The sequence below is a fragment of the Thamnophis elegans genome, chromosome 3 (genome assembly GCF_009769535.1).
Source record: "Thamnophis elegans isolate rThaEle1 chromosome 3, rThaEle1.pri, whole genome shotgun sequence".
Lineage (NCBI taxonomy): Eukaryota > Metazoa > Chordata > Lepidosauria > Squamata > Colubridae > Thamnophis > Thamnophis elegans.
Genome location: NC_045543.1, coordinates 122,180,574 through 122,204,738, shown reverse-complemented (window position 1 = coordinate 122,204,738; position 24,165 = coordinate 122,180,574). Strand labels below are relative to the sequence as shown.

Here is a 24,165-nt window from a genome sequence, read left to right as displayed (position 1 = left end):
TTAATTGAGACTTTGATGGTTGGCTATAAGTCAATAATTATTTTTTCCTTGTGCTGCCGTGCCCTTGGCTCTTCAGCAGCTGGTAAACTGGTGGTAAATAAGCACTCTGATTAATTGACAGGAGCTTGTTTCCAGGGTTCAGTCATTTCTCTGGCTATTTTTGTCCATGCTCAGTCAACAGTCTTAATAGTTGCAAAGCTGAAAGCATGTTCTTGTTCATTGCAGTATGGGGCTACCAATGAGTTTTTGTCTCTTCATCAAACCACTCATTTTGTTGTTGAAATCTGGTGGCTAGCTTCCTTCCTGTTTGTCCTATATAGTCACAGGGCAATCCACACAGGAAATCTGGTAAATTACATTAGAAGTTTGTCCCATCTCCAAAGGAGCTTTGTAATGCATAATTTGTCCTCGCATGGTAGCCTCTGGGCTGTAGGCAATTTGCCCCACTTGCAGAATTTGGAAGTGCGTTCTATTGCTTCCAAAATATTTTTGATGTATGGCAGGGTCTGCCTTAAAGTTGCACGTTCTTTTCTTTTCTCTTCCTTTCTCTCCTGTCCATGTTGTGGTACCCATTCTGCCTGAATTATTTGAATATGGGACCTGTTCCTCAGTGCTTTTGTTTGCTGGGTACTGCAATGGATTTTCACCCTGACATAGTAGTTTCTGATGCAACTCTTTTTATGTGACAGTGGATGGTTATTGTTGATATTGTTAATTCACTTATTTGAACTCCTCGCTGCTGGGTTGACATCTATCCAGATGTTGACTTCATCTCATTGAAATCTGAATCATGTTTTGGAAATATTTTCCTTTGCTTACAAGCTGACAAGGAAGAATATTTTACTCTTTTTAGCAACTAAGAATACATCTATGGCCACTCTGCATCCCCCCTCACCTGTGGGCTTATTCATTGCTACATTCCCTGTGCAGAACAAAAAGTCTGCTGGTCTCACTAGGCTATTGTTCTGACCTAGGCTTCCTAAGAAAGCATAAATCACAATCTTAGTCCCAAAATAGCAATAGCAATAGCAATAGCAGTTAGACTTATATACCGCTTCATAGGGCTTTCAGCCCTCTCTAAGCAGTTTACAGAGTCAGCATATTGCCCCCAACAACAATCCAGATCCTCATTTTACCCACCTCGGAAGGATGGAAGGCTGAGTCAACCCTGAGCCAGTGAGATTTGAACAGATTTGAACAGCCGAACTGCAGAACTGCAGTCAGCTGAAGTAGCCTGCAGTGTTGCATTTAACCACTGTGCCACCTTTATCTTATTTATATGGCTGTAAATTATGGTCATTAACAGTCCACAAGGTTTCACAAACAAACAGCTTCCGCTGTTCTTCTGCCTCGCTGATGTCAGGCTCCAGAGGCAGCAAATAACTACCAGATGGCCTTGGTCACCTCTCTGCCTCTGACCTAGAGCCCTCGTCTGAGCCTTCCCCAGACTTCAGGACTGTTCCTCCCCAACTTCCTCACTGTCTGAATCTGCCGCCAGCTCTGCTGGCCGCTGGCAGGCCACAACAGCTATCTTCACCGTTGTATGAACTATAGTATATCCTAATGGCTAAAAGAAGAATAAAGACACTCCATTTGGTGGTTTCTGAGTTAGTCAATTTCTTGCAGATATTTCATTACCCAAACTAAGTAACATTATTATTTGAAAATAGCCAGTGTCAGAGATCCCTAAAAACTGCATATTTCAACCCTGAGCTATAAATATTCTCCTTTATCGTTGACCCATTTAATTTGGCAAATTAGGGATACCCTTCATTTGATGCTTCACCCCTAGTATGACAGAGAGTGCATTCTCATTCAGTGGGGCCCGTTGCCTATTTTCTATCACAGAGAGCTAACAGTCATTCTGGCTGATTTAAAGAACAGGTATAGCATTGTTACATGATTTATATATTGCCAATCCAACCGTTAGATTATATTCCTAACATTCTCCCCTTTGGGTAGGAAAATATATAAATTTTACAATCTTAATCCATATTCCTCACAACAACGTTTATGCTTTATATTACTTTGGGCCTTAGTAAAATGATCTGCAATGTTATTTTCAGACATACAATACTCCAGTGTAATCAGTTTACTATTCACACTTTGCCTTACGTTCAGATATCTTATATCAGTGTGTTTTGACCTAGCTTTTACAGCAAGATTGGATGCCACCTGAATTGCTTCTTGATTGTCTTCATAAACAACAATAGGCTTTTGTATGTCAATCCCCATATCAAGTAGGAGTTGTTTATAACAAATCAAATCTGTACATAATAATGACAAACATGAGAATTCAGCCTCCATAGTCGATAGACTTAAATGTTTTTGTCTAATAGACCGCCATCCAATTAGTGCCTTTCCCAGAAATACAACAAACCCTGATGTTGATTTCCGTGTAGATACATCTGTAGCAAAACTTGCATCAGCATATGCAGTCAAGCTCAGATCTTCTTTAGGTTCTAAATACAATGCATAATGCATCGCTTGTTTAAGATATCTTTTAAGATATTAAGATATCCTAACAGTGTCCCACTTGCTATCTTTTCAGTTGTTTCTTCCATGTGGTTAGAAAGCACTCGGCTCTTCTTGCAAAATTTGCAAAAGATATAATGTTTCATTTGGGAGGAAATTGGAACAAGTCTAATTGTCTGAACAATATTCAAGGAATATCTGTAATTGTTTTGTGTGCCTTAGTGTTACTGACCCACAAAACCTTTAAGAAAAAGAAGTCACTCAGAGATTTGTCTCTTTTCTTACTTACCAGGGAACAATTGAATGATCAAACATTTTTGTCTTAAGTATGACATCAGTAAAATGACTAAAAGAAATTAGTGTCTTTAAAAATCCGTGCCGGAGAGGAGGAGCTGACGTTGCAACGACACAATGTGCGATCTTGAAGTTCCAAGATCGCAGTCGATACTTTTGCCGCTGGACGGTCCTATTGGGCCTAAACCGTCCCAGAGACAGTGACAGGGAAAAGTATGTCCTGCTGATCTCAGGGACACTGCAAAGTCCCTGATAGATCCAGAAGAATATCTTCTTGCCGGCGACAGAAGTGCAGCCATTGAAGCTGTTGAAGTTGGGAAAGCTCTGGAACAGGAGGAAAACGGAAAGAGAAAGGGTGTCCATCTGGTGAGGAAATATTATCATAAAAGAGGCTACCCTCAAAAAAAATTAAAGCTAAATTAAATTTGAAAACAGAAGAGAACAAGCAGCGAAATTAAACTACATTAGACAGTGTGTTATCCTTTTTTTAAATTTTCTTTTACGGATGTAACTTTTGCAAATGTTTCCTATTCTTTAAATTGAACGGATTAGTTTTTCTTCTACTACTTTTTATATTCTTTTTTTTATACCTATGGATTAAAATCTTTTTCCTTATTTTTATAATGCTGGATTGGATGAGGTTTTTTTTTTTTTGCTTCTTTTAAGAATTTTGTTTTTTTTTTAAGCCTGTAATATAAAGAAGATATAAAAGGAATACAAAGAGGGCTATAATAACAGAGGGAAAGGAAGTAGCACTGCAACTTGGAGGCTGGAGGCTTGGAAGGCTTGGAAATATTGTCTATTCTTTTTTCTCTTTGATCATTTTACTTTGCATTTCAAGGTTCCTCAGCTTGTTTACAGAGAGTGATAGTGAGAAGAGCATGGGTTATTTATACAGGTGCTTTTTGGGAGCTTTATTGGCAGCTGGAGTGGAGTGAAAACAGACCTTGTCTTGAAAGATTATAAATGAACTTGCTTTAATTTTAATAAAAAGTTTTGAATGCCAGAGTGGCAGTCTTTACAAGTTGGAAGAATGGCGCAACATGAAAAAAAACCCTTAACATTGCAAAAGATTATGTTTGAAATTCAAAAATTATTAGAAGCAACAGAGAAAATTGAGAAGAGATTGGAGAACATAGATCATACAACAGTAAAATTTGATGGAAAAATTGAGAATGTTCATCAAATGAAGAAAGTGGAGGTCAGAGTTCTAAAAACTGAAGGAAAAAATAAACAAAGAGACAAGAAAATTGTTGAAACTGACAGTGAACTAAGTGTGGTTGGAAATGGAAAGAGTGGAATATGGAAAGGGGAGATAGATGGACTGGAGCTCTACCCCAGATTTCAAAGTATAGAAGAAGAAAAGAGAGAAGAATTGATGGGACTAAGGAGAGAAATTTTGCCAGAAGCACTAGTGATAACCAAAGATAAGCTGATCGAAGAAGCAGATGGAGGGTTTTGAGCTTATACAAGATATGCAATAAGCAATAAGTTGCGAAAAGAAGTCCATACAAAACTTACTAAGGAAATAACCAGAATACTAATGCCACAAATGGCAACAGACATGAGACTGCCCTATTACTGGAAAGACAAAGGTTGATGTAATGAAAGCTTATAATAAAAAATTAAGTCAAATTTAGTTAAATTTAGGGTATTATGCATAAAATGAAGTGATAATGGATACAGTTAAATAATTGATTGATAGTGATAATAATACATACACATACACACACATAAAATTTGATATAAATTGCAAATGGTGACTGCGAAAGGAGGTTTAGAAACTCTGTTATTAAATATAACAATTTTTTATTTAGAACATGTTATAAAGATGTAATGTTACTGGATGATTACTGGGAAGTAATCATTGTTGGGAAGAGCTAATGGAATGCCATTATGTGGTTTGCTTTACATGGTATCGGACCTGGGTACTTGAGAGACCGCCTCCTGCCAATTACCTCCCTACGACCAATCAGATCCCACAGATTAGGCCTCCTCCGGATACCATCAGCTAGCCAATGTCGACTGTTGACCCCCCCGGGGGAGGGCCTTCTCTGTGGTTCCTCCGGCCCTCTGGAACGATCTCCCCGTGGAGATTCGGACCCTCACCACCCTTCAGGCTTTCCGCAAAGCCGTCAAGACCTGGCTGTTCCGGCAGGCCTGGGGCTGATGAGTTCCCAGCCCCACTTGAATTGTTGCGATAGTTGTGTAGCTTTTAATCTGTTTCTTGTATCTTGTTTTTCTCTTGTTCATTTTTTTGTATCTCCCCCTTCCCCACTTGTTTGTTAGCCGCCCTGAGTCCCTCGGGAATAGGGTGGCATACAAGTATAATAAACATACAAACATACAACATACATGCTTTATATTTTATATAAAAGGATGTAAAAACAATTATAGTCAAATGAAGATTGAGGTATGATGATAGTAATATATAAATATACTTGATTTAAAATATATGATTTGATATGAATTGTAGGTGATGACTGTAGAAGGGATGCATGGAAGTTTTTGTAACCAATCGACCGACTTTCTACAATTTGTAATGGAAGATGGTTTTGTGGGGTTTTTTTTGTGTATGGTCTGTTTGTGTTTATTAAAAAAAAATCTTTATTAAAAAAAAAGTGCCAAAGAGATATGCAACAGCTTAATGTCCTCATCTAAGAGATCAGCTGAGTTGATTTTTTTTTTTTGCATTTCCCGTTCTTAACTTTTCACTATCAGGATTTGGCACAGATTCTGTATGCATGTAAAAATGTTTCCTTCCCATTAGATCCATGCAGTCTTGAGCATTTAGAGAAAGGTCTCAGTGAGATGCTGTAATCACCTCATTGTTGTTCTGTAATTGGAACATTTCTCACTCTCTAATTGGAACATTTCACTCTTACTGTTTATTTATTGCATCTTGTAGTGATAATAGGTACAGGTAGTCCTCGGCTTACAACAATTCATTTAGTGACTATTCATTGTTACAACGGCAGTGAAAAAAGTGAGTTACGATCATTTTTCACACTTACAACCGTTGTAACATCCCCATGGACATTTGATCAAAATTCAGACAGTTGGCAACTGACTCATATTTATGACGGTTACACTGTCTGGGAGTCATGGGATCACCTTTTCTGACTTTCTGACAAGCAAAGTCAATGGGGAAGCCAGATTCACTTAAGAAACTATGTTACTACCTTAACAACTGCAGTGATTCACTTAACAACTGTGGCAAGAAAGTGTGTAAAATGGGGCAAAATTCACTTAGCAAATGTTTCACTTAGCAACAGAAATTTTGGGCTCAATTGTGGTCGTGAGTCGAGAACTTACCACTGCCATGCATTGCCAGCTAACAATCATTGCTTTAATTGCTGTCATTTACTCTACCTAGTTAACTTTGACAATTATTCTTGTAGAACAAAAAAGAATTACTCGTCTGAAGGCTTCTGTTTTTAAAGAGGAATTGGTTTTGAAATGGGATTCAACAGATTCTGAAATAAATGGTTATATTATAGAATATTATGATAAGTTGGAGAAAGACGCAAGCAAGAGATCTTGGGATAGGATAAAAAATACCACAGAATGGACTTCCCCCAAAGGTATGATTTTAAGACTAATTGCCATTACTATGGGAGATAGTGCTTCTAAATGTTGTCTTTGTATTTCCAGTATGTTTTTTTTTCTGCTGTGTCCTATTTTCCCTTCTCATTTTTCTGATACTAAAGATTGCAGGACATTGAGAGATTTATTTGGGAATTAGCAAGCACACACATATCCATTGTGCTACTTCTTCTTTTTAAGAGTAAGCAATTTCATGCCAAGTACAGAGAAGGAGTAAGAAATTAAGATGTTAAAGACATGAGATAAGAAAAATGAAAATAAATATAGTTAAGTCTAATTTGCACCTATGCAATTATGCATCTCTATATTTGCAAACCATCCTGACTTTTGCCATGTCCTTCCTCTGCCTTATACCTTGTCTTTTGTTCCTTAAATTTCTTAATAAACCTGTCAATTGCAACCACACCTTTCTCTTGACCAATGGTCAGATAAGCTTAATTGTGCCTTATTGTAAACCTACATTAACAAAATTTGAAAATCTGAAAGTACAATTCTTCTGCTATTAGCTTTACAATCTGATAATTTAGGGAGAATCCCCCTGAGCTTCTTGCTATGCCCATTATGCTATGTTTCCTCTTATTTGACAATTCCCTAGACAGCATCTCATTGCTCCATCTCCCATGGCCATTTTCACATTCCATTACAGTAAATGTTTGTTCAGTAAAAGAGCAACAAAGATAGTTAGAGGGCTGGAGGCTAAAACATATGAAGAACAGTTGCAAGACTCGGGTACGTCAAATCTAATGAAAAGAAGGAGTAGGGGTGACATGATAGCAGTGTTCTAATATTTCAGAGGCTCCCACAAAGAAAAGGGGTTCAATCTATTTTCCAAAACACCAGAAGGTAAGACAAGAAACAATGGATGGAAACCAGAATGCGGCCGCGCGAGCGATTGTGGGTGCACCTCGGTTCACCCACGTAACACCTATCCTCCGCGAGCTGCACTGGCTACCTGTTGATCTCCGGGTGCGCTTCAAGGTGCTACTTATCACCTATAAAGCCCTTCATGGTAGTGGGCCTGGGTACTTGAGAGACCGCCTACTGCCAATTACCTCCACTAGACCGATTCGATCGCATCGATTAGGCCTCCTCCGAATCCCATCTTCTAGCCAGTGCAAACTGGCAACTACCCGGAGGAGAGCCTTCTTGGTGGCTGCTCCATCCCTTTGGAACGAACTCCCCGTGGAGATTCGGACCCTCACCACCCTCCAGTCCTTCCGCGCCGCTGTAAAGATCTGGCTGTCCCGGCTGGCCTGGGGTTAAGATTGTAGCACCACTCGAATTGTGCGATTGTTGTGTTTTCTTTTTAACATGCTGTATTGTCTATTGTTTGTCTTTTCCCCCTCCCTTTTTTGAATTGTGAGCCGCCCTGAGTCCCCACAGGGAAAAGGGCAGCATACAAATAAAGGCAAAACAAAAACAAACAAAACAACTAATCAAGGTGAGAAGCAACCTAGAACTAAGGTTAAATTTCCTAAGAATGAGAACAATTAACCAGTGGAATGGCTTGCCTTTAGGGATTGTGGGTGCTTCATCACTGGAGGCTTTTAGGAAGAGACTGGACAGCCGTTGTCTGGAATGCTTGAGCAGGGGGTTGGATTAGAACAGTGGTCTCCAACCTTGGCAACTTTAAGACCTGTGGACTTCAACTCCCAGAGGGAGTCTTAAAGTTGCCAAGGTTGGAAACCACTGGATTAGAAGACCTCCAAGCAGATGTGGGTATCTACTGGTTCAGCCGAACTGGTAGAGGTATGGCGGCTTGGGTCGCTGAAACTGGCAGCAACCCAGGCCTGCCACGCCCCCAAACTGGTTCCCTGGGCGCCACCATCACCGCCGCCATCATCGCCGCCATCTTGTTTTTGAGTTCTGCGCAGAACAATTTTAAATGAACTGTGCATGTGCACGCGCAAATCAGGTGCACGAGCAAACCCGCAGTAAAGCTGGCCGGATCCCCCCCTGCCTCCCTTCCAACTCTGTTATTCTGAAGTATTCTGAAGATTGAGCAGATTGTCCTCCGTTGCTGCTTAAATTGAGTTATGCAATTCAGTAGGCACACCACACTTTTGACATAAACGACTGTTTTGAATGTATTGCTTCATTAATTATGTTCTGCTCCACTGCAAACATAGTTCTGCAGTTCCAAAAGTACCTTAAACATCAATCAAAATGGGAAGGACTCCAGTCTGTTCATAGTCTCTTTGGCTTGGGATTCACTTTCCACAGCGGGCATTGGTCTTACTTAGTTCCAGGGAAAAGATTAGACAAACATCTTCCCAGGCTGTTGTTGATTCTTCAGAAACTAATAATAGAAACTTTTGTCCTGGGTTTCTCTCAATTTTAAATGCTTTTGGTTTTATTGTGGCTACTTTTGTACTTAAGGGTTTTAGACTTCCATAGATCATTTACGAGATTTCCGCTTAGCTGCTGCTTGGTGCTGTGGGAACAGCTGGTTTTGGAAAATATGCATGATATAAATGCATACTCATATGAATAAAATTAGTAAGAATATAAAGTTAGTCCTAAATGTAGCAATCTAGTTTAGAAGATGCTTGTTCATCTTGATTCATGCTGCATATTCTAATTCCACCATGTTCAGCAAGGAAATGAATATTTGGAAAGCATTTTTATGCTAGATTGGTATGTTATCTGTGTGACAGATGTAATACAGAAGCAAAGTGCATTGGGGGTGGGCAGAAGAGGTCAAAAATACCCTGGTGGTTGCAACTACATAATTAAAGTTCCTCTACTTTTTACATGCTATGGCACATTTTATAGCATGTGTAAAAAAAAAAAAGCCGTGGCTTTAATTACACAGTCATGACTGCCATTTTGATTCCCCTCCTCCCCAAGTATGGATCTTGGATTTGGGAATACTTCAGAGATGGTATTCAGCTGGTTCTGACCAGTTCTGGGAAAACTGGTAGCAGAAATTTTGAGTAGTTAAGAGAACCAGTAAATACCACTTCTTGATTGGCCCTGCCCCCATCTATTCTCTGTCTCCTGAGACTGAGCTGATCGGGAGGGAATGGGGATTTTGCAGTAACCTTCTCCTGGAGTGAGGAGGGAGTGGCGATTTTACAGTATCCTTCCCCTGGCATGCCCACCAAGCCACGCCCACCAAGCCACACCCACAGAACCGGTAGTAAAAAATTTTGAATCCCACCACTGGAATACAAGGGTAAAATCTTTACTAGTGATCTGAATCTCTCACTGTCATGTTTTTTTTCCTGCCTTTCTTGGCAGTGTAGTGTGAAAGTAGCAATTAATAGAATTCTTGCTAGCAACCTTGAAAGAAGGGTAACGTTCTATTACGTCTGTTTTCTTCCAGGAACCTTGAAAAGGTATAAATTCTATACTTTTTCAGTATACCCTTTATGTAAAGATGAAATAAAAAAACCAACTTCCATCAGTATCTACTTCCATGAAAGTGGTACGTATATACAGTGGTGCTGTCAGGCCTGGAGCCATCTCTAATGGGAGTCTTCAAGGCTGCCACAGCGGTGGCTGGGCAAGCCATGGGAACGGGAGGGGTGGGATGGAGATAGCGTGGGGTGTATAATCATAACATTATTTTCCCTGGGAATCAAGGACGTCTCACCAGCACCTGGGGAAGCGTGACTGGAAGTTAACCAGAGTTGGAACAGTGACCGGATTGGACCACGTGACACACATTTGGATTGAGGGGAAGGAACTTTAACTTTACTTTGGGTGGGGAAAACGTGGGGCTTTCAGATTCAGGTTTTCCCCAGATGTGCCAATATGACATCTCTAATAAATCGATACTTTGAGGAAGATGCATTCCTTGGAGTTTTTATTCTATTGGGGGTGTTACTTGGAATTCTGACAGGTCCTGGGTTGATATGGAGTAAATTCATAACAGCTTTAGCTAAGAACTTGCATATATTTTTCAGCAAAAATTATTTTTCCTATATTATAAGGGATTAAAAAATAAAAAGGAAGTCTGAACTTTCTTACCTCTGAAAATAGTGGAGGATCACTAGGCAATCAAAGCTTTCATAGGCGGACTTCCGGTTATATATATGTATGTGTGTGTATATATGTATACACATACACATACACATACACATACACATACACACACACACACACACACACACACACATATATATATACACACATACACACATACACACATATATATGAGCAAATAGTACAATGCTAACAATTTTAATCGTAATATTTATAATTTTACTATAATGATATGAGTTTGATTGATGTAATTTATGCAAAATCCCAAAGGGGGAGTATGAAAAACATTCCAAAAGTCAACAAGAATTGAAATATTAAAACGGGCAAGAGAGGATGGATAGAAATAGAATACCTACTAATATAAGATTTATGTTATTAAGATTTAGAATAGAGGAAGAAATGAGAAAGGGGGAAAATATTATTATGCATATCTCTATATAATATTCTAAAATCAGCGTGTAAAGGAAAGGATCAGAAGTTGAAAGATGAGTGTATTATGTACAATGTTACTATAATGATGTTAGTATGATTAACGTAACTAAGATTACTAAAATTGTTAATATTATTACTATTATTATTATACTATTCATGTATTCCAATACTTACAGTATGTGTGTGTATGTATGTATGTATGTATGTATGTATGTATGTGTATGTGTGTATATACATATATATATATATATACATACATACATACATACATACATACATACATACATACATACATATATATATATATATATATATATATATATATATATATATACTTAAAGTCACAACCCCTGGTATGCCCAAGTATGGGAGGAAGGTCACACTTCCACTCTCTGTCATTAGGCTCGTCACAAGAGACCATCCAGACAGAAACCCAATATTTTTTACTGTTGCCTTTTTGTTACATTTGCTATATTTAGCAATATAGGTTCGATTCCCAAACTTGGGTATGGCTAGCTGATGAGAGCTAAATAGCTTGAAATAGATCTATACTAGTCTCCCTTTATTTATTTATCAGCATAAATATAGCATATATATATATATATATATATATATATATATATATATATAGATAGATAGATAGATAGATAGATAGATAGATAGATAGCATATAGCATATAGCATATAGCATATAGCATATAGCATATAGCATATAGCATATATAAATATCATATATGTATGTATGTATGTATATATGTATGTATATCTTATATAAATAAAAATGGTTGTTTGTTCAAAATCGCTAATCTCCGAAAGTTCTTCACCGATTGCTTTGAAATTTTGACACAACATTGCATTCGAATATTTTTATATATGTATATTATATAGATGTCATACCTGTGACAAGTAAAAACATGATTTTTTGTAAAAGCATGCTTTTTTTGAAAACCAGTGTCATCTAGTGGACGTAAAAGCAATACACGCTATACTAAATATTTCATGATTCCATTTCAATGTTTCCAATTGCATTGTTATATTGAATTTTCATAGTTTTTGATTTATTTTCATTTTGATTTAATTATTTTGTGTAACATTGCATTGGAATTGAGCTGTGTCGTTTACCATAGCGTTCATTTAGTGAGTATAGTATATTCAGAACAGTTTGGCCTCTCTCCAGCTACGTCCTGACAGTCCCTTTATATGTGTGGCTGGACTGCGGCTGCACCCTTTCCCTTTCCGCCCCTCCTCTGACAAGCTTTGGCCATTTCCGCCAAGGGGAGGCAAAGCCCTTCAGCTTTCCTCTCCCCTCCCCTCCCCCCAGGCCTTTGCTGTCACCTGCGCCATCCCTCGGCCACCTCCCCCTGCCCTTAAGCTGGCCTACCCCCGGCCAGCCCAGTGGAGCTCCAGAGGAGGCAGAGGCGGAGCATCTCCTCAGCCCGTACGCCCGCCCGCACTCTCAACTCCCTTCACAGCGAGCCAGCTATGGCCTCGCCAAGGTGGCTCTGATGGGGCGGCGGCAGTGGTGTCAGCCTGAGGTGCAGCGGGTATGGGGCAGCCCCTGGGTGCCCCGTGAGGCAGCACACTGAGAACTTCTCTGAGATCCTGGATGTCTCACTCTCCCGGGCCACCGACTTGGGGGGCCCGAGTGCATCTCCTCTGAGGAGATACTCAACAACTTCCACGAGGCTGACAGCCCCGGCGCCGTCTCCTCCAACCCTCAGGCAGCCCAGCAGCCCCGAGTCCTGACCAACGGCTGTACCGACCTGCCGCCCCACTATGCCCAGACTGGGCCACAGCAACGGGTGGCCGGGTACAGCATATATATATGTAGATATATATATGTATGTATGTATGTATGTGTGTGTATATATATATATATATATATATATATATATATATATATATATATATATGTGTGTGTGTGTGTGTGTGTGTGTGTGTGTGTGTGTATATATATATATACACACACACACACACACATACACACACACAAAACATTCATAGACAATAGCATCCAAATGAAACTGTTACCTATATCATATATGAGATTTAATTGTCACATTTCAGTATCAGCCACCTTTAAGGCAGGAATTTTCCAAAAATTTTCAATTTAGTCTCTCTTTATATATATATTAATATTATCTTCCTGGGCCAGTGAGCTATTTTGTTCTGTATATAAGTGGCACATGCCGTTTCCAAAGTATTAAAACTCTGTTGTCTGCCTTGGTCATTTTTGTTGGAAGAACCATTTCCTAACCAACTGCTAAGATATTTTGAAAGTGTTAAAGTTACTCTATATGATTTAGTCCCATCTACAGGCCCTCAAGCTGAAGTGGAAAATACTGATAAAGATTATGCTGTCTTAACATGGAAAGAAATTCCAGAAGCAGAAAGAAATGGAGTGATTATTAACTATACTATAATTTATGAAGAAGGCAACAAACGTTTGGGTATGTATAGAAACTGAAAAAAGAATAGCTATTGCCAATGTTTTAACTTCAGATGCATGCCTCCTTACTCTGAAATAGTCTTTATTTAAACTTGGTACTATTCTAAAATCATTTCTCTTAGTATCTCTGTCTCTGTCTCTCTGTATCATTTAGCTATCTTTGTTCAAGTTAACCCTACTTAATCCTAAACCTGTTCTAAAGATATTGTCAGTGTTCCAGTGGTGGATTTCAATTCTGTTTGAAAAGTCCCACGTGGAACTCCTTTCATGTTCCTTCTTTTGCTGTTTGAACACACTGCGTGGGACGCGCTGCCTTGTCTGTCATAGCTGCCTCATTTCCAATTGGGGCAGGGATCAATGGAGAGGGACGGAAAAGATGGATTTCTTCCCCCCCCCCCCCAAATTGGAAATGAAGTGGCTGTCAAAGACAAGGGAGCGGGTCGCTTGTTCAAACAGCAGAAGAAGGAACATAAGGGGAGGATTCGTTGCACAAGCCCATAGACACATGCTGCTCTCTCCTCTGACAGCCGCCTCGTTTCCAATGAAGGGGGTGAGGAATCCATGTGATTTCCTTCCTCTGTGATTCCCCACCCTCCCTCCATGCACCTGCCAGCCAAAACCTCCTGGAAGGCTTCTGCTGGCGGGTGAGCGGGCAGGGGGGGGCAGGCCATGGGAGGGACCCTTCCGGTACCAGGCCCCCGGAAGTCCCGGTATGGGAAGGCACACTAAATTCTTTCAACTGGTATGTGCATGCGGGATAGGACCAGCTAAAACCCACTTCTGCAGTGTTCCAAGTAACACCCCCAACAAAAGAAAATGCCATGGCTTGAGCTTCTTCAAAGTTCCGTTTTATTAGATATGTCATATTGAACATATCTGTTTAATATGACATATCTATGTCATATTGCCGGGATGGCGAACCTATTGCATGCGTGCCATAGGTGGCATGCGGAGTCATTTGTCAGGGCACACGAGGCCGTTGTTTGCCCTCCCCAGGCTCCAGAGGCTTTATAAGAGCCTGGGAAGGGTGAAAACAGCCTTCCCCGCCCCCCAGAGGATGAAAAACAACCCTACAAGCAAACTGGAAGTCATTTCCAGTTTGCTCATAGGGTTGTTTTTTGTCCTCCGGAGCCTTCAGGAAAGCCTCAGAAATCTGTTCCTGAACTTCCGGTTTGCCTGTAGGGCTGTTTTTTTGTGCTGCGGAGCTTCAGGGAAGCTCCTGAAAGCTACGGAGGTCCTCTGTGGGGGAGCGTGGAGGCTGTTTTCGCCCTCCCCAGACTCCTATAAAGCCTCTGGAGTCTGGGGAAGGCAAAAAAAGAATGCAAAAAATGGAAGGCTCGCGCCTGTCGTGCACGCATGCACGCTGGGGGTTCGTGTATTGCATTATGGGTGTGGCATGCCCGCACATGACCCCCCTGCACTCCCCCCTCTTATAGCACGCAAGCAAAAAATGGTTCGCCATTGCTGTCATATTGAAAACCGCATCTGAAAGTTTCCAGGTTTTCCCACCCAAGTGAAAGTTCAAGTCCATGCCCAGCACCCACATGTCCATCACATGATCCAATCAGGCACCATCCAAAATTGGAGATGCCTCCCAGTTACACTATCGCAGCTGCAGGGCAAGACGTCCTTGACTCTCTGAGAAAGGAATGTTATTTTGACTATACATCACCCATACTCCATATAATCCCCCCTCCCATTGTAGAAATTGTGGGAGGCCTGAAGACCCATGTAAAAAATGTCTTCCAGGTCTGACAGCAGGGGTGGGTTTCAACCGGATCGCACCGGTCCCTGCGATCCGGTTGGTCGCCGAACCCGGAAGTAAGTAACTTCCGGGAACGGCTAAGCCCCCCCCCCCGCGCGCGCCCGCACACCCACGCCCGCTCCTTACCTGTTTTTTTACAATTCTGCGCTTCCACGCATGCGCAGAACGCATACAGCGCCTGCGCGATCCTCCAGGAGCAGCTGGAGCATCGCGCAGACGCTACTACGCATGCGCGTGCCGTGCGCGTGCACGCGTGCACCGCGTGCGTGCGCGAGGATGCCGCCGGCCTCGTTCCAACCGAACCGGTTGGAACGGGGCGAGAAACCCACCCCTGTCTGACAGATATATTCTGCTTTCTTATCTCTACTGAACATAATGCAGAAAGGGCTGTACATGAACCCCCACTAAGATACACCACAGCCCGGAATAATTTGAGTCGGCTTCTAATTCTTTTTGGTCTTATGTTCTTTGCTTCTTTAATATATTTCCTATTATCTTTGGTTTCCTAATTTTTTGCTAAAGCTTGTAGGAAAGGTGTTTGTGCTTACTTAAGGATGGTCTTAGCTTGCTTTAAAAATGACAAACTGAGAACCTCTGCTGAAAAATATCTGGCTTTATATCCCCAAGGTGCTTTTTCAAAAGGCAAATGGACTTTGTTTTTTGGGACAACCATGACCTGAGCTGTTCAGACATGTTTCACAGAGTGGTGGTTAAGAGGAAAGCAAAATGAAAGGCAGAGCAAGGAAAAGGCCTGTAGAAAGAGTTTTTCGGCATAATTGCTGAGGGAGTTTCCTGCTCCTTTTATTATAAATCACATAGAGCCTGAAGCAGCATAAAAGCACTTGGAAGGAATGAAGGATGAAAGAGGCTTGAAGGGATGGCATCTCTTCTATGCTGGGTGAGGTCACCACTTAACCTTCCATTTATGTCTTAATAGAAGAAACTGTGGACCGCAGTATCCTGAAATACACCGTTAAGTCTTTGCAGCCCAACACCAATTACAAAGCTTGGATTATGGCAAACACCATCGCCGGAGGAACAAAGGGAAATGAAATGTACTTTTTGACTAAACTACTTAGTAAGTTATTCAAGGCAAATCGTTTTTCTCTTCATATATCATTTCTACTTAAGACATGTTTGTGTTGTTTTTAACTAGAAAGAATCCAAGATGAGTGAAAATGAGACAATGCTAATCTTCTACAATTGGAAAAGCTAGAAACATTAAACAGAGATGTTTTTAACATCTTGCTTTTACAGGATAATGAGCTCTAAAGATTTTGTAAAATATTATATTTTAGTCACGATAACCAGCTGAATTAGTTTGAAGTAAGGAGAAGCCAGAGCCATATCCTTAGCTCAGTTATCTGCACAAATATGTATTTCTCACTTGGATGCAACTTCATGGAATCAATCCCATTGATTTCATTGATCCCTGTCTAAAATGTCGCTAGAAACTTTTGACTTAAATATTTGGAATTTGACATTTTAATTTGCTTTCCTCCTTCTCTAGGTACAACAGACATTATTCTTGCAGCTGTCTTTGTTGGAATACTCATGGCAGGCTTCTTAAGTTTTGGACTATTATGGGCTCTAAAATATAAAATGTGAGTGTATTTTTAAATGATTGAAAACAAAATGTCAAAAATCAATAATATGGTCCAGACCTATATAAGTATTTGTTTTTGCTATTATTTAATCTAATATATAATCTCAGTCTTCAGTAGTTCAAAGTTGTTGGGCTGGGTTTTTTTTTACTTCCATCTGTGAAAGTGCTGGGATTATTTTTCACTTATATTACTTGGTGAAGCGAGTGCTGCTTAAATTACTAGGTTCAGCTGAAGCTATGTGACAAGGCTTGTTGCAAATCACAATCCAACCTCTTTGCCTTTCCCCCTTTCATTACTTACATGAAACTCCTTCTTAAACACAATCTAAACTTTTCATTTTTCTGGTTGCAGTTTTCAACTGAAGACGCTTTGAATGATTCAATACTTTATATTTCCCAAGTATAGCATTCCCACATACAACTTTCCTTGGGCAAATATTGGGTTCCATAAGTTATATACAAAATAATTTTAGGAGCTAGCTTTAAGCAGGGAGCAGGTGAAGTTTTCCCCTTCCATTTTCATTGGCACAGTACCTTGGACATATTGGAACTTCTTGGAATCAAGATCACGTGAAGTGTTAATACCACTTTATAATGCCTTGGTAAGGCCACACTTGGAATACTGCATTCAGTTGGTCGCCACGATGTAGAAAAGATGTAGAGACTCTAGAAAGAGTGCAGAGAAGAGCAACAAAGATGATTAGGGGACTGGAAACTAAAACATATGAAGAATGGTTGCAGGAACTGGGTATGTCTAGTTTAATGAAAAGAAAGACTAGGGGAGACATGATAGCAGTGCTCCAATATCTCAGGGGTTGCCACAAAGAAGAGGGAGTCAAACTATTTTCCAAGGCACCTGAGGGTAGAACAAGAAGCAATGGGTGGAAACTAATCAAGGAGAGAAGCAACTTAGAACCGAGGGGAAATTTCCTGACAGTTAGAACAATTAATCAGTGGAATAGCTTGCCTTCAGAAGTTGTGAATGCCCCAACACTGGAAGTCTTTAAGAAGATGTTGGATAGCCATTTGTCTGGAACGGTATAGGGTTTCCCGCCTAGGCAAGGGGTTGGACTAGAAGACCTCCAAGGTCCCTTCTAACTCTGCTATTGTATTGTATTGTATTCTTCAGAGTGTTGGACTATTGCATACATTCCCTCCAAACACCAATTGAAATATTATTGTATTGTATTATCATATTATATTATCATATTATACCATACCATAGTATATTATTTTATATTTTATTATACTATAATTTATTATATTTATTATATTATCAAGAAGGGAATACCAGTACCCAAAGTTCCCTCAGAATAGTTACAACACCCCAAATATTTCAGCTTAGGAGGACTAAATAAAATTAGGCAATCTTTATTTATTTATCTAAAAGATTTATATGGATACTCAGCTCGCAGTTACTCAGAGTGGCTTATAAGGATAAGACCTCAAAACCTCAAACTCTGCCACCCCCCATAACAAGATTCCAATAAGCCACTTGATGGGCTCCATATCAGACTGGCATCTCCAGGCGCGCAGACAAATAGCCTTTCAAAAGACTAACAAGGTTAGGGCCGCTCTTCTCTCTGGAGAGATAATGTTCCACGGGGAAAGAACCGTTATAGAAAAGAACCTCCTTCTGAGTCCCAGTAGATGGACCTCCTTAATGGGAGGAAGCCATGATAGATTTCATTAGATCTGGAAGCAAATCAGCAACCAATGCAGCTTCCACAAGAGGGGTGATGTGTGCAAATCTAGCCTTGCACAAAGCCATGCAGGTCACCACATTTTGAACTAACTGAAGCTTCCAGATACTTTTCAAGGGCAGCCCCATGTAAAAGCATATTACTTATTTCATTTAGAGCACCATGTAGATACAAGCAACCATCTGAGTAGTTACTCTTCTTTCTGTTGTTGCCATTTCCATATGGACAGTAACAGTAGTAGAATTATTGGTCCCCCCCCTTCCTATCTACTCTACATTCTGTTTGCTGATGGTTATTTCCATTTTCACTAGTAAAGGAAGCTTAAATTCTTAGAATCTACATTTTTCCTGTCTCCAACAGAAAAATGTGACTAGAGTATGGATAAATATGAGCAGGGCTGTTGGTTCAGGAAAGGGTATAATTGATGCACAATCTGAAATTGTGCAAAGGCCCTCTTAGAGACGAGTGCCACATGCTTCTCAAGCAGGAGTTGCAAGTCAAGGAGAACTCCCAGATTATGCACCAGGAACATCTGGGGCAGTGCAACTCCATCCAGGATCAAAGATGACAATTCTCTATAAACCAGAACCCAATCCCCCAAACCATTCTGTTTTGCCAGGGTTCAATTTCAGTTCATTGCTCCTCATGCAGACCTTATCAGCCTCCAGCCTAAAGAGGGAAGTTGTCAACATGGCCTGAGATATTCAGCTAAGTATCATCCGCATACTGATGGTATGTCATCCCATAGTGATGGATGATCTTATCCAGAGGCTTCATGTAGACATCTCAAGACTTGACTACTGTAATGCGCTCTACATGGGGCTGCCCCTGAAAAGTGTTCGGAGACTACAATTGGTCCAGAATGCAGCCATGCGAGCGATAATGGGTGTACCGAGATACACCCATGTTACACCTATCCTCCGCGAGCTGCACTGGCTCCCAATCGGTCTCCGAACATGCTTCAAGGTGTTGGTTATTACCTTTAAAGCCCTACATGGCTTAGGACCTGGATATCTACGAGACCGTCTTCTGCCACATACCTCCCAGTGTCCGGTAAGATCACACAGGATGGGCCTTCTCCAGGTGCCGTCGACTAGACAATGTCGTCTGGCAGCTCCTTGGGGGACGGCCTTCTCTGTAGCTGCCCTGGCCCTATGGAACGATCTACCCCCAGAGATCCGGACCCTGCCCACTCTCTCGGCCTTCTGTAAGGCTACTAAGACCTGGCTGTTCCGGCAGGCCTGGGGCTGTTGACCTCATGACTGAGGTCCAGCCCCATTAAAATTGAATGCATGATGCATTTTTTTTAACCTGCTTCTTTCTGATTTTACATTTTTTTTATTCTTAGAGTTATTTTTATGTAAGCCGCCCAGAGTCTTTCGGGATTGGGCGGCATATAAGTTCATTAAATTTACAATTTACAATTTACAAATAGAAATGGAGGAAGTACCAAAGCCTGTGAAGACCTATAAAGTAGGGGCTGAAGGTCAAGCCTCTGGGTTCCATTCTTGAGATGTCATCAAATGCAAGAATTGGAGAACTAAATCAGTTTGCTTTTGTTTTATCAGGATAAAACGAATTTGCTGGCCTCAGATTCCACATCCTGTAATAGCAAGTTGTCCTGCTGTATCTCAGGTAAGGATTGATTTTTGCTGGGCCACCAGGCTGTGAGGAAATGACTGTGATGGTCCAGAATCTTCCCTAGTCCTAATGCAACGTGAATCTCCTTGAGTGCTGCAGCCATGGACTTTACTTTGTCAAATCTTCTTCATCTCTGATCGTTCAGAGCCACTACTATTGGAGATAACTGGGGAAAAAACATAGGCAATTTTGCATAGAAAAAATAACTAAGTGTAATGTGAACTGTAATGTGAACTCTACAGCTAATAGCTAAGTGTAATGCAAATCACTGTAAATGATGAGCCTCCAATTCATTTTTAACCATAACTATCACAGTCTGTAAGTCACAATGTGTCTCTTGTCAGCCCTTGAGATGTGTAGCTATGAGATTGGATCCATTAGAAAATAGCCCCTAACCAGGGATGGGATTCAGCTGGTTGGATCAGTTTGGGCGAACCGGATGTTAATTCTAATCTGAGAATTTGTAAATGTGTTTTTATTTTTCCATTTTCATTTCGTACAGTCACATATATACTGTGCATAACCGGGGCCATATAACATTAAACAATAAACACAGCCATTCCTCTTGTCAACAGTACCCCCCAAAATACAAACCCAATGTACCACTTCGACCCTCCATACACCCTTTCTTTCGCCCCCCTCCAACTTTCTTGTTAATTCTAATCTGGTTCGCCAAACCAATAGTTGCAAGGACTGACCCCACCCATCCTGCCCCTCACCTCCCAGGAGTCTCCATGTGGCCAGTTTTGGATTGATTTGATTTAATTGATTTAACTTTATTTGTATGCCGCCCTTTTCCCTGAGGGGACTCGGGCGGCTCACAGTTCAGAGGGAGGGAAGGACAAAACAAGTTATACACATGAAGACAATACATCGTTAAAAAAAAGCACAACAGTCATACTATTCGGGTGGGGTTGAAGTCTTTAGTCCCAGGCCTGTCGGGACAGCCAGGTTTTAAGGGCTACGCGGAAGGTCTGGAGGGTGGTGAGGATACGAATCTCCACGGGGAGTTCGTTTCATAGGGTCGGAGCAGCCACCGAGAAGGCTCTCCTCCGGGTAGTTGCCAGTCGACATTGACCGGCTGATGGAATTCAGAGGAGGCCTAATCTATGGGATCTTATTGGCCTAGTGGAGGTAATTGGCAGTAGGCGGTCTCTCAAGTACCCAATGCGAAGTAAGTGCACGGCCCCCACAGAGGCTCTGGGAGGGTGAAACACGGGCCTACCGGAGGTACCAGAAGTCTGAAAACAGGCCTGTTTCCGGCCTGCGTAGGGCCTCCGGTGCCCAAGGGAGGCCTTTTTCATCTCCCGGAGGCTCAAGAAAAGCCGCCCCCTCCCCCTGCCTTGGTGCAGGAAGCCGACTAGGCCATGCCCCCATGGCCATGCCCACCCAGCAACCGGGCAGAAAACCGGTTGCTAAAAATTTTTAATCCCACCCCTGCCCCTAACCATTGCATTGGTTGTCCTTGGTGATGCTGCCACCTCCTATTCTTCTTTCTCTACCTTGCCTTTCTTCTATAAATACAATTCGCCTTTAGACCTGAAGTGTGAGCTTGCAGTATCGTCTGTTCTGGCCACATTAGCTAAATTGCATACAGAGGCTAGTGAACAGAACACACGAAGAAATGACCATATCATGTAAGTAATTAGAGGGCAGAAGGTTGCCTGGAAAAATGAAATCTTTGCTTGCCTGATGGAATGAAGACAACAATGGTTCATAGCAAGCAACCATCTGAACAGTTACTTTTCTTTCTGTTGTTGCCACGTCCATGTGGACAGTAACAGCAGTAGAATTATGTTTCTTTTTGTTCTCCTATCTATATCCTCTTTGCTGATGGTTTCACTAGTAAAGGAAGTTTACATTCTTAGAATCTGCATTTTTCCTGTCTTCAACAGAAAATCATATTGGGGAACAGATCTTGTGAGGATGACATCAATATTTTGAAAGTAGATACTTGCAGGGAGAATGAGTTGCTGAATCCAGAAAACTGCTTTAAACAAGCCAATGCTACTGCAAAAATTACCGTTGCTGGTCAAGAGACTTTTTGCACCGGAGAATACAAAGCTCTAGAATGCTTTCTTCCAGTATCTTCTTTGAACCACGACTTCTTCAACAATCAACCTCTTCTAACTATGAAAAGGGATTCTGAAAGTTCTGCACAAGAAGAAGTGCAATATCAGGAAAATTTGCAGGAGAAAACTGAATTTAATTCATATTTGAAAAACTCTGTTTGTTCGAGAGAGTTCCTGGATTGTGAGAATGTAGAACAAAATACAAAAGAACCTGAAACCCCACCTGCTTCTTTGGCCTGTTGCAGTGCTGGGGATCCTTATGTAGCACCAGAGACAGTTAAATTACTCTCTAAGTATTAATTGCAAAATGTTTTTTTTATTAAAAAAAACTTATGGACATCATGCTTGTAACTACTGTTTTACTAAATAGTAAGCATGTAAGTTCTGCATGTTTATTTAATTAGAGAGCTGAGGTGGCGCAGTGGTTAGAGTGCAGTACAGACTTGATTATGAGGAAGTATAAAATATTCACATCACGGGGCCATGTTTCATGCTTGTCCTGTTTCCTAATAAAAATATAATGATGTTGAATAGAAAAAAACATGGTCTAAGTAACTTTAGCTATAGAGGAAAATGCTGTTAGGAGTTGAATAACATCCACACTTCCTTACTTTCTGACCCAAAAAGCTAGTTAACCAATTGGTTAAGACATCAGGCTAGAAGCTAGGAGACTCCTAACAGCATTTAACTGCCTTGGGCCAGTCATTCTCTATCAGCCCAGCCCACCTCATAGGGTTGTTGTGGAGAAAATAGGAGGAGAGAATAATCATAGGTATGTTCACTACCTTGTCTTATTTATAAAGGAATAAAAGAATAAAATCTAATAAAAATAAATATATATTTGTTGGATAGGCTTTTGCTGCAAATACAAAGCTACGCGTTCTTAAAATTTTTGTTTCATTATTGTACTCTAAGATCTCAAATATGTCACGCATGGAGGGGAAAATGAAGTCACATAATTGTCAATCAAAACTATTGAATGTGTTGTACAGATTGGTGTAAAGCTGATGTAGAAATAGAAATAAATGTATAATTTGTACTTGTATTCAGTGGTTGAAATATTTTTAACCGATCAAAAAAAAAAGTAAAACTAAAAAGATCACTTTAAAGAGTTAGCAATAGCAATAACAATAGCAGTTAGACTTATATACCGCTTCATAGGGCTTTCAGCCCTCTCTAAGCGGTTTACAGAGTCAGCATATCGCTCCCACAGTCTGGGTCCTCATTTCACCCACCTCGGAAGGATGGAAGGCTGAGTCAACCTTGAGCCGGTGAGAACTGGAGAACTGTAGATAAGTCAGCTGAAGTGGCCTGCAGTACTGCACCCTAACCACTGCGCCATCTCGGCTCAGTTCATATACTGTATGTCAGAGTTCAAGATTTCTTGGGTGAAAGTTGTTTCTAGTAATGCCATAATGCTTTTGCCTGAAGAGGTGATTCTCAAAAGTGTCCGTCTCTCTGAATGTTAAACTATTTCATCATCTACCCAGTGTTGAAATGAACTAGAGTTTCTTGAAACAGAAAGATTAGGAGAAAAAATGTCAAATGGTTGCAATGAAATGATAAGGGTGTTTAGAAGCTCTGAAGTAGCTAGGAAGCCACTATCATATCTGCTTATTCCGTTTTTCACTTGACAAAACACTTCCTTATTTTGCATATTATTTACTGCACTGCTGGACACATCTAAAATGAAGATCTGTTAATAGCATTGAAATCTATAGAATTGTGACTGTGAGATAAATATGACTTTCTCCTTGATAAAGAGGAGAAAGGATAAGATCTGAATTCTCCATCTCATAGATTGCATTGCAGAAATGTTCAGTGTGGCAAGTAAAAATATCTTCACTATCTCCCAAGGAACGATTCATGTATGTTAGATTACATATCTGTATCAGTTTTTGTTGAGAACAGAAATGCTGATTTTGACCAAATGTACAGTATTTCATCTTTCCCCCCCTCCTTTGGCTGATATTGAGGAACTGGATGGAACCCTTGTGTTTTTTGTGTAAGCAAAAGATGGATTTGACACATACAAACTGGTATGGAAAGGGGTATATAAGTCTAAGTGCTATTGCTAAAGATTTGAAAATAACCTATTTATGAAAAAGTCTGGATTTATTAAGTTTGGGCTA

The 24,165-nt window shown here is 40.6% G+C and overlaps 1 protein-coding gene across 1 annotated transcript in view; it reads left to right on the top strand.

The window, feature by feature from the left end:
- Positions 1 to 22,316, top strand: part of IL31RA (interleukin 31 receptor A) — a 54,188-nt gene extending 31,872 nt beyond the window's left edge. The window contains 8 exon segments of the mRNA XM_032214432.1: positions 6,171 to 6,353; positions 9,704 to 9,805; positions 13,104 to 13,247; positions 15,949 to 16,089; positions 16,522 to 16,615; positions 19,889 to 19,955; positions 21,857 to 22,192; positions 22,194 to 22,316. Coding sequence (XP_032070323.1) covers positions 6,171 to 6,353; positions 9,704 to 9,805; positions 13,104 to 13,247; positions 15,949 to 16,089; positions 16,522 to 16,615; positions 19,889 to 19,955; positions 21,857 to 22,192; positions 22,194 to 22,226 — 1,100 coding nt within the window. The 3' untranslated portion in view covers positions 22,227 to 22,316.
- The last annotated feature ends 1,849 nt before the right edge of the window (positions 22,317 to 24,165 follow it).